The sequence below is a fragment of the Vulpes vulpes genome, chromosome 3 (assembly GCF_048418805.1).
Source record: "Vulpes vulpes isolate BD-2025 chromosome 3, VulVul3, whole genome shotgun sequence".
Lineage (NCBI taxonomy): Eukaryota > Metazoa > Chordata > Mammalia > Carnivora > Canidae > Vulpes > Vulpes vulpes.
The window spans coordinates 41220019-41232463 of record NC_132782.1 but is presented as its reverse complement, the minus strand read 5'-3'; the positions used below and the strand labels follow the sequence as shown (position 1 = coordinate 41232463).

At 45.9% G+C, this 12445-nt stretch overlaps 1 protein-coding gene across 1 annotated transcript in view; it reads left to right on the top strand.

Moving 5' to 3' along the window:
* The first annotated feature begins 7077 nt into the window (after positions 1-7077).
* Positions 7078-12445, top strand: part of LOC112926655 (uncharacterized) — a 473369-nt gene continuing 468001 nt past the window's right edge. The window contains exons 1-2 of the mRNA XM_072751264.1: positions 7078-7300; positions 7613-8044. Coding sequence (XP_072607365.1) covers positions 7078-7300; positions 7613-8044 — 655 coding nt within the window. The remainder of the gene's footprint in view (positions 7301-7612; positions 8045-12445) is intronic.

Here is a 12445-nt window from a genome sequence, read left to right as displayed (position 1 = left end):
CCTCTTGCCCTCCTCCTCCTTAACTTCTATTACCTGACCCACTGCAAGATATATAGAGGCATGATGAACTAAATTGAAGTTATGTTACCATGTACAATAAAATGTAAGACATAAGTTTGGAATGGTTTCTCTCTGAAATTGCGAATGTCTTAATTCATTTATCGGTGTGTCACGTTACCAAGTCAGGCATGCAGATTACAGCAGCTTTGCCTAAAGCAGCTGATCTGTGAACTCCTCATTACCTGGTCCTACAGATGATAAGGAGCTTACCTCTGAAGGAGAATCAATGGGCTGCTTACTTCATTGAGCAAGTCTTGCCATGAAAAAAAAAATGTCATCTGAGCTAAGCAGAGTGCTTAGCGATGTAGTCTGCTTCCATTGTGGCATAGACTTCTCATCTTGTCAAGGAGTGATATGAAAACACTGCAGTTTGGCACTGGTCTATAAACTCAACTTAAAAAAAAAGGGATATAATACACATGTCAGAAAATTCATCCTTTTAAAGTATATAATTCAGTGCCTTTTAGGATCTTCAAAATGTTGTACAACTATCACCACTACTTAACCCAGAACATTTTTATTACCTCAAAAAGAGGTAATTTTATTACCTCAGAAAGAAACTCCATACCCTACTTCCCCTCTCTCTTAGCTCCTGGTAGCCACTAATTTACTTTCTATCTCTATAGATTTCTCTGCTCTGTACCTTTTACTTAAGAGGAATCCTAAAACAATAGGTGGCCTCTTTTGTGTGACTTCTTTCACTTGGCATGTAGTTTTTAGAGTTCATCTATGTTGTAGCATGTGTCAGTACTTCATTCCTTTTTATGGGTGGATAATATATTTTATGGATATACCATATTTTGCTTGTGTATTTATCAATTGATAGTTATTTATATCAATGTATCAAGTGGATAGTTTCCACTTTTGGGCTCTTATAAATAATGCTTTTATGAATATTCTTGTACAAGCTTTTGTGTGGATGTATGTCTTCTGTTGTCTCGCAGTAGAAGTGCTGGGTCATATGGTCATCCAGCATTTGGAAGAGCTGCCAATCATTTTCCAAAGTGGCTGCACTGTTTTCCATTCCCACCAGCAATGTATGAGAGTTATAATTTCTCCCCACCACTGTCAACACTTGTTAGAGTCTCTTTGATTATAACCATCCTAGGAGGTGGGAAGTGGATCCCGTTGTGGTTTCAGGTTGCAATTCTCTAGTGACTAAAGATACTTAGCATCTTTTCATGTGCTTATTGGCTATTTATGTATCTTCTTGGAGAAAGGTCTATTCTAATTACTTCCCCCTTTATTTCTTTTTACTGTTGAACTGTAAGCTTTATATATGCTGGATACTAGTCCCTTCTCAGATGTATGATTTACAAATATTTTCTCCCACTCTGTGGGTTGTTCACTTTTTGGATAATATACTGATGGGACTTCGGATACTGATACTCCATAGCTACATAGTAATCATGCCTACTCATATGCCACATAAAACACACAGCCAAAACTATAAAAAGTATTCCAGGTGCAAATGTGCACTATGTTTGTGTGTAAGTATAGAATAATGAGTTTCTAAGTATAGTGGCTTTAGGCTGCTGATTTGGGGCCTTAGCCACAATTTGGGCTTAACCTTCCAGATAACAGCTGACAATGCTTCACATCTTCTTACATGGAGTTGAGACAGATAGGCTTGAGACTATATTGGGTTTGATCACTTTTCCTTAGGTAGATATTTTTCCTTATTTACAGAGTTTCATCAGCTACTATTTTGTTCACTTACCCACTTTTGTGAAATCTTCTTCTGCCTTAACCATATTGGGTTGGAAAAGGAACAAAAAACTCTACTCTCAAGGACTGTTTTTGATCTTTCCTGGATATGAATGACGTTGATAATGACTGTTTGGATTTGATCTGTTACTCAAGGCATTTAGACACACAAAAAAATAGGAATTCAGAATAAGAGTTGCCAGGGGAGATATTTTGGTGTTCATTTTTTTCCTCCGACAGAAAAGATGTAGAAAAATTGTGCCTTACTCAAATAACAATAAGGAGCATCTATGCATACGAAAATTAGCTTTAAGGGATCCTGCAGGGAGCCTGCTTCTCTCTCTGCCTGTGTCTCTGCCTCTCTCTCTCTCATGAATAAATAAATAAAAACTTAAAAAAAAAAAGATTATGTGGTGCTGGCAAAAGGATGAATATACAGATGAATAGAATAGAGGGCACAGAAATAAACCTTGTATATATGGCCAAATAATTTTGACAAGGGTGCCATGACTATACAATGGAGAAAGGACAGTTTCTTCAAGAAATGGTGGTGGTATAACTGTATATCCACATGCAAACAATTAAAGTTATACCCTTACCTTATACCATATGTAAAAATTAATTCAAAGTAGATGGAAGACCTAAACATAAGCCCTAAAATAAGACTGCAAAACAAAGGCAACAAAAATAAAAATAGACAAAAGAGACAAAAATAGACAAAATAATTACATAGAACTCAAGAACTCCTGGGTATCAAAGGAAACAATCAACAGACTGAAAGAGAACCTATGGAATGGGAAAAAATATTTGCAAATCATGTATTTGATAAGGGGTTAATATCTACAATATATAAGGAATTTCTACACCAAAAAACAAAATAAAACAACAAAAAACAACAAATAACTCAATCAAAAATATGGGCAAAGGATGGATAATTCTCTAAAGAAGATATATAGGAGCAGCCCAGGTGGCTCAGCGGTTTAGCGCTGCCTTCAGCCCAGGGCCTGATCCTGGAGACCTGGGATCGAGTCCCACGTCAGGCTCCCTGCATGGAGTCTGCTTCTTCCTCTGCCTGTGTCTCTGCCTCTCTCTCTCTCTGTCTGTCTCTCTCTCTCTCTGTGTGTGTGTGTCTCATGAATAAATAAAATCTTTAAAAAAAATAAAGAAGATATACAGATGGCCAGCAAATATATGAAAAGATGCTCAACATCTCAACTTACAAGAGACATTCAATTAAAATCACAATGAGATGTCTAACACCCATTAGAATGGCCAAGAACAGAAAATATACAGAAAATAAGAACAGAGAACAGAAAATATGAAGTGTTGGGAAGGATGAAGAGACAATGGAACTTTTGTGCACTGCTGATAGGAATATAAAATGGTACAGCCCTTATGGAAATCAGTAGGGAGATTCCTCTGAAAATTTAAAAAAAAAAAATGGAATTACCATATGATCCAGCAATCTCATTTCTGAGTACATATCCAAAAGAATTCATAGCAGGATCTCAAAGAGATACATGTACATCCGGGTTCATTGCAACGTTGTGCACAATAGGCAAAAGGAGGAAGCAATCCAAATATCTATCAACAGATGAATGGATAAACAAAATGTGTATAATACAATGGAATATTACATAGCCTTAAAAAGAAGGAAATCCTATGCTACAACATAGATGAACCCTGAGGACTTTATGCTAAGCAAAATAAGCCAGTGATTCTACTTATGAGGAATCTAACTAATCAAAATCATAGAAACAGAAAATAGAGAGGTATTTGTGAAGGTCTAGATAGAGAACAGGAGGAAGAATTAGTGTTTAGTAGGAATAGAGTTTCAGTTCTGCTACATGAAAGATCTGTTGCACAACAATGTGAGTATATATAACACTACTGAATTGTCTAAAATGATTAAGATGCTAATATTAATGTTGCATATTTTATTTTATTTTATTTTTTTATTTATTTTATTTTTTATTATTATTTATTTATGATAGTCACAGAGAGAGAGAGAGAGAGGCAGAGACACAGGCAGAGGGAGAAACAGAGGGAGAAGCAGGCTCCATGCACCGGGAGCCCGATGTGGGATTCCATCCCGGGTCTCCAGGATCACGCCCTGGGCCAAAGGCAGGCGCTGAACCGCTGCGCCACCCAGGGATCCCCGCATATTTTATTTTAATCACACACACACATACACAAAAGAATTAGCTGTGCAAGGTGTAGTTTCCAAAAAGTACAAGTCAACGTATATCTGGGCTAATCTTCTAAGTATGTTCTCATAAAAATACACAATTCTGATGTTGGTAATTTTATCTTACATCTTATTGGCCAAGTCTTTATGGTTGGTGGGTAGCACAGCACTGAGAAATTACGTGTAAATCACTAGACAGATATCCTAGGAATTTTATGTTGAATTTATCATTTTCCTTAAAAAGAGAGAGAACTATTGGTTTATAGGGACAAAATTTAGTAGCAGATGAAACCAAAGTGAGAACGATTATTCACATCTTGGTGTGACAATCCCAGTTGGTTCCTGGGTGAATTTCATTCTATTTTGCCTGACATCAAGATTTCAATGTACATGGCTCATTAGTGCTTGTAGGCATTTCTATAATGGCAATTTATTACACTTTCAGGTGACAGAAGCTGTCCTTTGAAGAATTACTTTTTGACCTCCTCCTCTTTCAACCCACAACACCTGCCGAATGAAGTGGCCTGCTCTCTTTTCCTGTCCCTATACAGACACTGGAAGTTTTTGTGTGCAAAAGGAGAGCAGGGCTGAAAAGCTTTGGCAGGAAGGCTTTTGCAGCAGCCTGCCTGTCGAACTGCATGGATCAACAATTTCTCAATTAGAAGGAGATAGACGAGAAGATAAAGTATGCGGTGACTGTAAAGCTTCAAGCAGCAGCTGAGGAAGATTTTGAGAACATCTGGTCAGAATCTATTTCTTTTTAGGTAAGCATTCCTTTTTACAACCAGCATACATAAAGCATGAAATTGGCTTACCCCGCCTCCTCCTAACAAGGGAAAAGCTGGTTAGATTTATTACTCCTTTGATGCAGGTCTGGAGAGAGTGGGGTGGCATGTGGCATTCCCAGTGGAGGTCCCCCCAAATCTTTTGGACTCCTCTCAGAGAGAACATTTGTCTGCTAGATCAAATCCATTTTTAAGAGCTTGTCCAGGTTGACAGTGTAAAAAGAAAATCATTCACAAAGAATAAAACGCAATTCATGATGTTTCTATTTCCACCCCCCATGAAATTTATGTCTGAGCAAGGGATGCCATCAACACAAAACTTTTCTCTTGATTTAAAAAAAAAATTGTCCCTTTGTGTATTTGGCTCATTCTTTTGCTTTGCTAATTTTAAAATTTCTTGCACTTTAGGCAATAAGGGCCGAGTGAATTGTTTTGCCTGTATCTGGCTTCACTTTATGTGCTCATAGCATCCCCAAGCCACCAAGTGGTGTTGCTCTTTTAATATATAAGCCTGTAACTAACAGGTTTCCTGATATTCCCCTGTTTTAGAGATAAAGCATAAGCAACCAATCAAACCAAATCACCAGGTATTCTTAAATTGTATGAATAGACTGCAAAAGGAGAGCTGAATTAAAATTAGAGTTTCCTAGGTCATGGCAAAATTTTAAATCCTAACGCTGGAAGAGTATGCTTTATTTAATGATAATTGCTTAAATGACATTGTGTTCATATTATTATCCGTGCTAGAATAATCTGAAATCAACCTCGCGTCAGAAACTATACATTAATCATATTTAGCCTGTTACAAAGTGCTTAAAAATCTTCATCTATAATAAACATGTCTTTAAACTGATGTACATTTAAAAGGAAATTCTCCTAATTGGTGATTTTCAATTTACTGGTTCACTTCTCATGTGCCTAAGCTGACCATGCAATCAGATACTCTACACATGTTCCAGCATTTCCCCATCATTCTTCAGTTCTTAAAATAGTTCTGAGTTTCAGCTGTGGCTGATACAAAATTTAGCCTTGTAATAAAGGTGGTCTATTATTTATGCAAGGGTTTCTGTATTACAAAGGAAGAAAATGAGTAGAAACTTTTCACACTCCAGGAAGGAATGAGATTAGTTTCAGATAGAGCCCTGCAGAGTTAAAGCCAGTCCAGAAGCAAAGAAAGGCTTATGGAGTCCTGGGAAATTTCAGGGTACAGTTTAATCGATACTGTCATCTTTAGGTGCGCTATAAATTTTCATTGAAACAATTAAGATCAAACTGTATTGAGATAACCTAGAGTCTTTAGGTTTCATGCACAAGATAAACTAGAAATTGAATCAATGGAGAGGATTAATCTTTTCACCGATGCTCAAACCCAGAAGGAGAGAGGAACGGCCCCACCTTCTACAGTCTTTACACTTAGTTCAGGAGCCACCATAATTGTGAATTATCCAGTTTCCTTTTTTTTTTTTTTTTTTCCTTTCCCCACACAGTTCCCTGCCTGCCTTTGGTCATTTTACTGTTTATTAGCACCTTACCAGAAGAGGGAGAGGAAAAAAAGAAGGGGAAGTGAAATTAAGTACTGCACTTTGTCACTTGTTAACAAGGGTGGCAAAGAGATTTAGAGGAAATTATAGGAGCTAACAATAGATTCAAAAATTATCAGTGTGTTTTAGCAACACAGACGAGGCCTGGCATTATCAGAACTGGTTAAAAGTTAGCCAAGTGACGATGTAACTCTACGAGGGATATCAGCACTGTCCCCAAGTCCACTCCCTCTGGGGCTGGAGAAGGCCTGGTTCATGTATAACTGGTGTTCAGAAAACGAAGAACGAATCCCTCTTTGATGAAGTAAGGAATTTCCAAGAAGGATTTCCATGCAAATGACTAAAATTCTGTTCTTAAAGACATTTGTTGAAAGAGATCGTATCTTGTTCTGTCTTACATTTATGATTTTTCACTTTGTTAGGCCTCAGTAAAAAACCCCAAATATGTAGCTCTGTGTGAGAGCAATAGGAGACACTGCAGGTGGGTATGAATCAAGGAAGGCAGCATGGTAGAAGGGTAAATATTTCAGCAGTGGGATGGCTCCATCTCACCCTCATTTTTTCAGAGAAACTCCACAAGTTTGCTCCTCAGTCCCTCCTTCAAATGCCCAATTGCTTCTTTAGTTGCAGAAAAAGCAGAAAGAAAAGAGAGAACAAAGGCTCAGAATACTGAAACGAGGCCAGATGGTTAATTCAAATGTGAAGGGCAAAAGGGAGCCCAAAAGACCGTTTGGGGGATCGTTTTAGGGCTCCTAGGACTGAGGAAATCAGACGTCACCACTTTCAGTATCGGACTATGGATGAGTCCTTGGAGAGCCACTTTGGTAAGTTTAGGGACGGGAGGAAAAAAAAAAAAAGTTGTCCGGCTGCAGAGCGAGCGGCGTCCTACAGGGGCCGGGCTGCCCACGTCGGGGGGCACGAGGCGCCGCCGGCTCGGACGTCCGCGAGGCCGACTCCGGAGCTTGGGGCCTCGGGCGCAGGCCCAGCGGCCGCGGAGCGCGCGGGGCGTCCGGGGGGGGGTGAGTGAGGGGCCGGCTCCTCCCGGCACCTCCGGCCCCAAGGAACGGGGGGGGGGGTCACCCCCTGGGAGCAAGGAGCGCGGTGCGGCGGGTCCGGGCTGTCGGGTGAGGAGCGGAGCCCCGGTCCCCGGGCCCGGCGGGAGCAGGCGGAGCCGGGGAGGAGGCGCCGCGGCGGGCTGGGCGGGGGCAGGTCGGGAGCAGGTCGGGCGCCGGGAGCCGCGGGGCCTGGTCGGCGCGGGGGGGGGCGGGCGGGGGCGCGGGGGCGGGGGGGCGCGGGGCTCGCCCCCTGGGTGTCGGCCCCCGGGCATGCAGCCCCCGCCGCGGCTCGGGGGCGGGGGCGGGGCGGGGGCGGGGCGGGGGTCCCCGCGGCGGGCCCGGCGGGCGCTGGCGGCGCGGCTGTCGCTTTAAGCGCTCGGCAGGGGCCGGGGCGGGCGGGCGGCGAGCGCGTTTCCATGGCACCGAGGCTGCGGGGGCTGCGGGGCCGCGCGGCTCGCCGGGCTCCGGGGCTCCCGGCGGAGCAGGGGCGCAGCTCGGCGGCCGCGGCGCCTCGGGGGCTCGGGGGCTCGGACGCCGCTCCCCTCCCGCTCCCCTCCCGCTCCCGCGCTCGCCGCCGCCCGCCCCTCGGCGCCCCGCGCCCCGCCGGCCCCGCGCGCCAACTTCTGCCCCGCGAGCCCAACTTGTGCGCGGGGCGCGCCGCCGGGGTCCCCGAGCCGCCGCCCGCAGCCCTGCAGCTCCGCTCGGCCGGTGAGTGGCGCCGCGGCCGGGACGCGGAGGGGGAGCCGGGGCCCCGCGCCGCCGCCCCGCCCCGCCCCGCCCGGCCCCGGCCCGCTCCCTCGGGGACGGACGGACGGAGGGACGGAGGGACGGAGGGGCGGGAGGGGAGGGACGGAGGGACGGACGGAGGGACGGAGGGACAGGAGCGAGGGACAGAGGGATGGAGGGGAGGGAGGGACGGAGGGATGGAGGGGACGGGGGGACAGAGGGATGGAGGGGAGGGGAGGGAGGGGAGGGACGGACGGAGGGACGGGAGGGACGGACGGAGGGACGGGAGCGAGGGACAGAGGGATGGAGGGGAGGGGACGGACGGAGGGATAGAGGGGACGGAGGGACAGAGGGATGGAGGGGAGGGAGGGACGGAGGGATGGAGGAGAGGGAGGGGAGGGGACGGAGGGATAGAGGGATGGAGGGGACGGAGGGACAGAGGGATGGAGGGGAGGGGAGGGACGGACGGAGGGACGGGAGCGAGGGACAGAGGGATGGAGGGGACGGAGGGACGGAGGGATGGAGGGGACGGAGGGACGGAGGGATGGAGGAGAGGGAGGGGAGGGGAGGGAGGGGACGGTGGGGACAGAGGGACAGAGGGATGGAGGGGGGGGAGGGGAGGGGCGGGAGGGGAGGGAGGAGTCGGAGGGAGGGGGGCCGGGGCTGCGGGCCACCGGGTGCGGGATGCGCCCTCGGGGAAGGACGGCCGGAGGGAGGAGGGGGATGGAGGGAAGGACGGAGGGAGGGAGGGAGGGGGCAGGGGCTGGGGGTCCGCCCGCGCCTCGCACCTCCCGGCGGGTGCCCCCCCCCCCCCCCCCCGGCCTCGGCGGTGCGCGCGTGCGTGCGCTTTCAGTTAATTCCCGAGTAATTGGCTCAGGACAACTTTCCACTTTGGGACGCGGTTTCGACGAAATCCTGCCGAGCAGCCAGTTTTCGACACGTTCTTTCGGAGACCAGCGACTTCGTGTACATTTTTTCTTGTATCTTTGGAGAAGCGGGTGTGAGGCGGGAGGAGCGCGGTGCCACAGGTTCGCGGAGAGGCGGGGGGGGGGGGGGGGGGGCGGGGCGCGGGCACCCGCAGGCCTTGCTCGCCGCCCGGCCCCGGAGGCTTCTGCGGCTGGAGAAGTTCCCGCGGAATCGTGCAGCGCCGCGGGGAGCATCGCCCGGGCGCCCGGAGGGGGGGGGGAGGGGGAGGGCGCAGCCGGACCGACCCGCGCCGCCCCCGCCCTGGAGCCGTCTTGCACGGACCCCGGGGTATTTTGAACGTTTTGCCATCTTTGCTGCTCCGCTGCTGCTTTGCTTCATCTGTGATTTCCCTTAACGGGACTATTTTGCAAGAGCAAAATGATGTAGATAAGGGCATAGAGCCAACCTCTCGGTTTTTCTGGGGGCTTTACGGTCTCGTGTAAGAAAAATCCGATTTTGGCGCGGGGGGTGGGGTGGGGTGGGGGTTCCCTTTGCATTCCCTTGTGTCTTCCTTCTCACTTGAGGTTAAATTTGCTACCTGGTTACTGCAGATGTCCCTGACTGTGAATCTCGAGACATGGGCAAGGTGTGGGTGGCTTAGCTGAGCACCTTGTTTTCTAGTTTGTAGATACGTATTGGGCAGAAGTGCAAGGAGTTTCTGGGGAGGTGATTCCTCCTGCGTGGATGAAACGGGTCTTGTTTATTTTGAAGAGAAGGTTGATTTAGGCTTGGCCTCTCCAGGGTATCCCAGAAAACACATCTTTCCTTGGATACCTTGTGACTCCACAAGGCCTCCCTTCTTGGGGACTGCTTTCTAGGTGACAAGCTTGCCAGCTAGCTTTGCTTTTCCCTTTAAAGTGCCGCTATTAAAGTTCCAGGTTAGCATATTAGGTAGCCGCAGAGTCATCCGTGTGACAGGAGACCGAGCAATCCCTTTGTAGGGCCTGAGAAACAATAGAAATGCTATGTGACTTTTTACATTGCTTAACTGTTTTATGTTTTACCCCATGTTTCAATATTGACACTTTTGTGGAAGAGGCTGGAAGGATGACATTGCATTTTTTTTTTTTTTAAAGGACACTGCTATTGAAGCTCATTTATTTAGTAGGTGACATGAGATAAGATATTAAAACCAAGATGAATTTTGGGGTGTTTGATAGAGATGCTCTTTCTGTGGATTTTTGAGATTACTCTGCTGACTTAGTATCTTCTGAAATCTAGATGGGAAAGACCGATCAAATTTGTACTTTAGTCTTCCCTGGTATTAGAGTTGGGGGTTTCTTCAGGAGGAACCATGTTGGGATTTAGAAGTAGGGTTCTGCAGAGGCCTTTGCGATTGTTACGGGCATGTGGAAGGCAGTCGTGTATAGCACATGGCTTCCATGTACCTGTCCATCTATTAAATTAAGGAGAAATCTTCCTGAGATTTTTTTATTGACCTCTGAGGTCCATTATCAGTGAGAACAGGCTTCTAATGAGGAGAGGACCACTAATGAGAATGCATCATCTTACTGACTGGCACTTATAGGTCATTAACACAGGCAAAACTTTTATGTAGCTGATCTTGTACTTGAGCAGATTTTGGAGCTGGGGTGGCAGCTGAAAAGGGGAAATGATTGTGCAGCTAAATAATGGCCAGCCTAAACTTAATGCATTGTATTTATGGTACATGCTTCCACAAGTGAGCTCATTTCCAAAGGAAACTTTGTTATTGGAACAAAAGATGTATGACAAGTGGATGCCCCAACTCTAAGGATATCTGAACTGTTTGATGACCTTGTATTATCATATGTAGGAAACCTTGGAGAAGTAAAGATGGGCAGGTTTATAAAGTCGGTATTCCACAGAGAGGTCCCTAAGGACCTACCATGTAAAGAAACGTTGAGAATCACAGGTTATAATTAATCTGTTTGAATTCTTATTTAAATGTCTGACAATTTTTTTCAGGTACTTTACATGTATGATTTCACTTTATTCTGGAAATAGTCCTACAAGGTAGGCACTATTGTCACCTCCATTTTACGATGAAGAAAGAGACACAGGTTAAATTCACACTCCGAAAATTCACAAGATTTGGGTCAAGGTAGTTTGAATTCCAGCGTTGGAGTTCTTAGTAGATATGCTCCGTTTCAGAACACCCAGGCCCAGTATCTGAATTTTTTTGAAGTTGTTTTTCAAAAACAACTTTTTTTGATTTTTTTTCAAAAATCTGCCAGGGGTTTTCAGCAGGAGTGGGGCTCATGAGTATTGAGAAACTTTAACGCCCCCCCCCCCCCCCCCCAAAGTGGGACTGTTTTTATTGTTGTAAAAGGTACAAGGTTCCATTGGTACTTTGGTGCTGGGTATGGAGAGGGCCTGGGGTGTTAAGTGTCAAAAAATGGGTAAGATAGGTCCTCACAAAGAAGATCTGATTTCTTTCCTCACTGAGACTTTTCATAAGAAATGCTGCTCTCGCATGGCTGTCTGGTGTTTAAGTATTAAATGATGGGCAGGGCTTAAACTGGGAATTGTGGAATGGAGAAATCCTTGGCAAGTGCATTATGAATTGGAGAGTTGTCTGGTGATGGCATTTTGATAAAGGGATATTGAAGAGTTTACTTATGTTAATGGGACTCTGCAAATGTTTTCTAAAGGATTAAATAGGAGGAAATAAACTCTACTCCAGATCTTTGAGACATCAAAGGAAAATGACTGGCGGTAAGACACTCTATTAAAATTTATCCTTTGTGATGCTGTCTTGTAAACACTTGCATAATTATTGTATGCAACGTGATTAAAAGTAGTGAACTTGGAAGTGTTGTAGGTATCAAGCAAGCAGAAGTGCATAAGGGCAGATCCAGTAGCTTAAGCTCCTGGAACTAGAGATACTTGGATTCCTCTGGCATTTGGGGGAAATTTCAAAAAGGTGTGGCCACTTTGTGACTCAGCAGTCTCCTAAATTGTTTAGGGCATCCTGTGATCATTTCCTAACACCAGTATCTGACGTGGGCAGTTTGACACACGAATCCAAAATATGCCTTCTGTGATACTGTTTATCCATCTTCCTCCCACCCCCAACACACCTATGGGGAACTATATTTTACCTCAGGCTTCTGTAGTTGATACAGAAACTTGTGGTCCGGGCAGCCCCGGTGGCTCAGCGGTTTGGTGCCTGCCTTGGGCCCAGGGTATGATCCTGGGGACTCGGGATCAAGTCCCACGTCGGGCTCCCTGCATGGGGCCTGCTTCTCCCTCTGCCTGTGTCTCTGCCTCTCTCTATCTCTCAATAATAAATAAATAAAATCTTTAAAAAAAAAAAAAGAAACTTGTGGTCAGAGTGCAGAGATTTAGATTTTTGAGAAATCACTAAATTTAGAAGTAGACAAAGGCAGGAAGCTATAATAATCCAAAATCATGAAGGGGAATTGACAAAGTCAT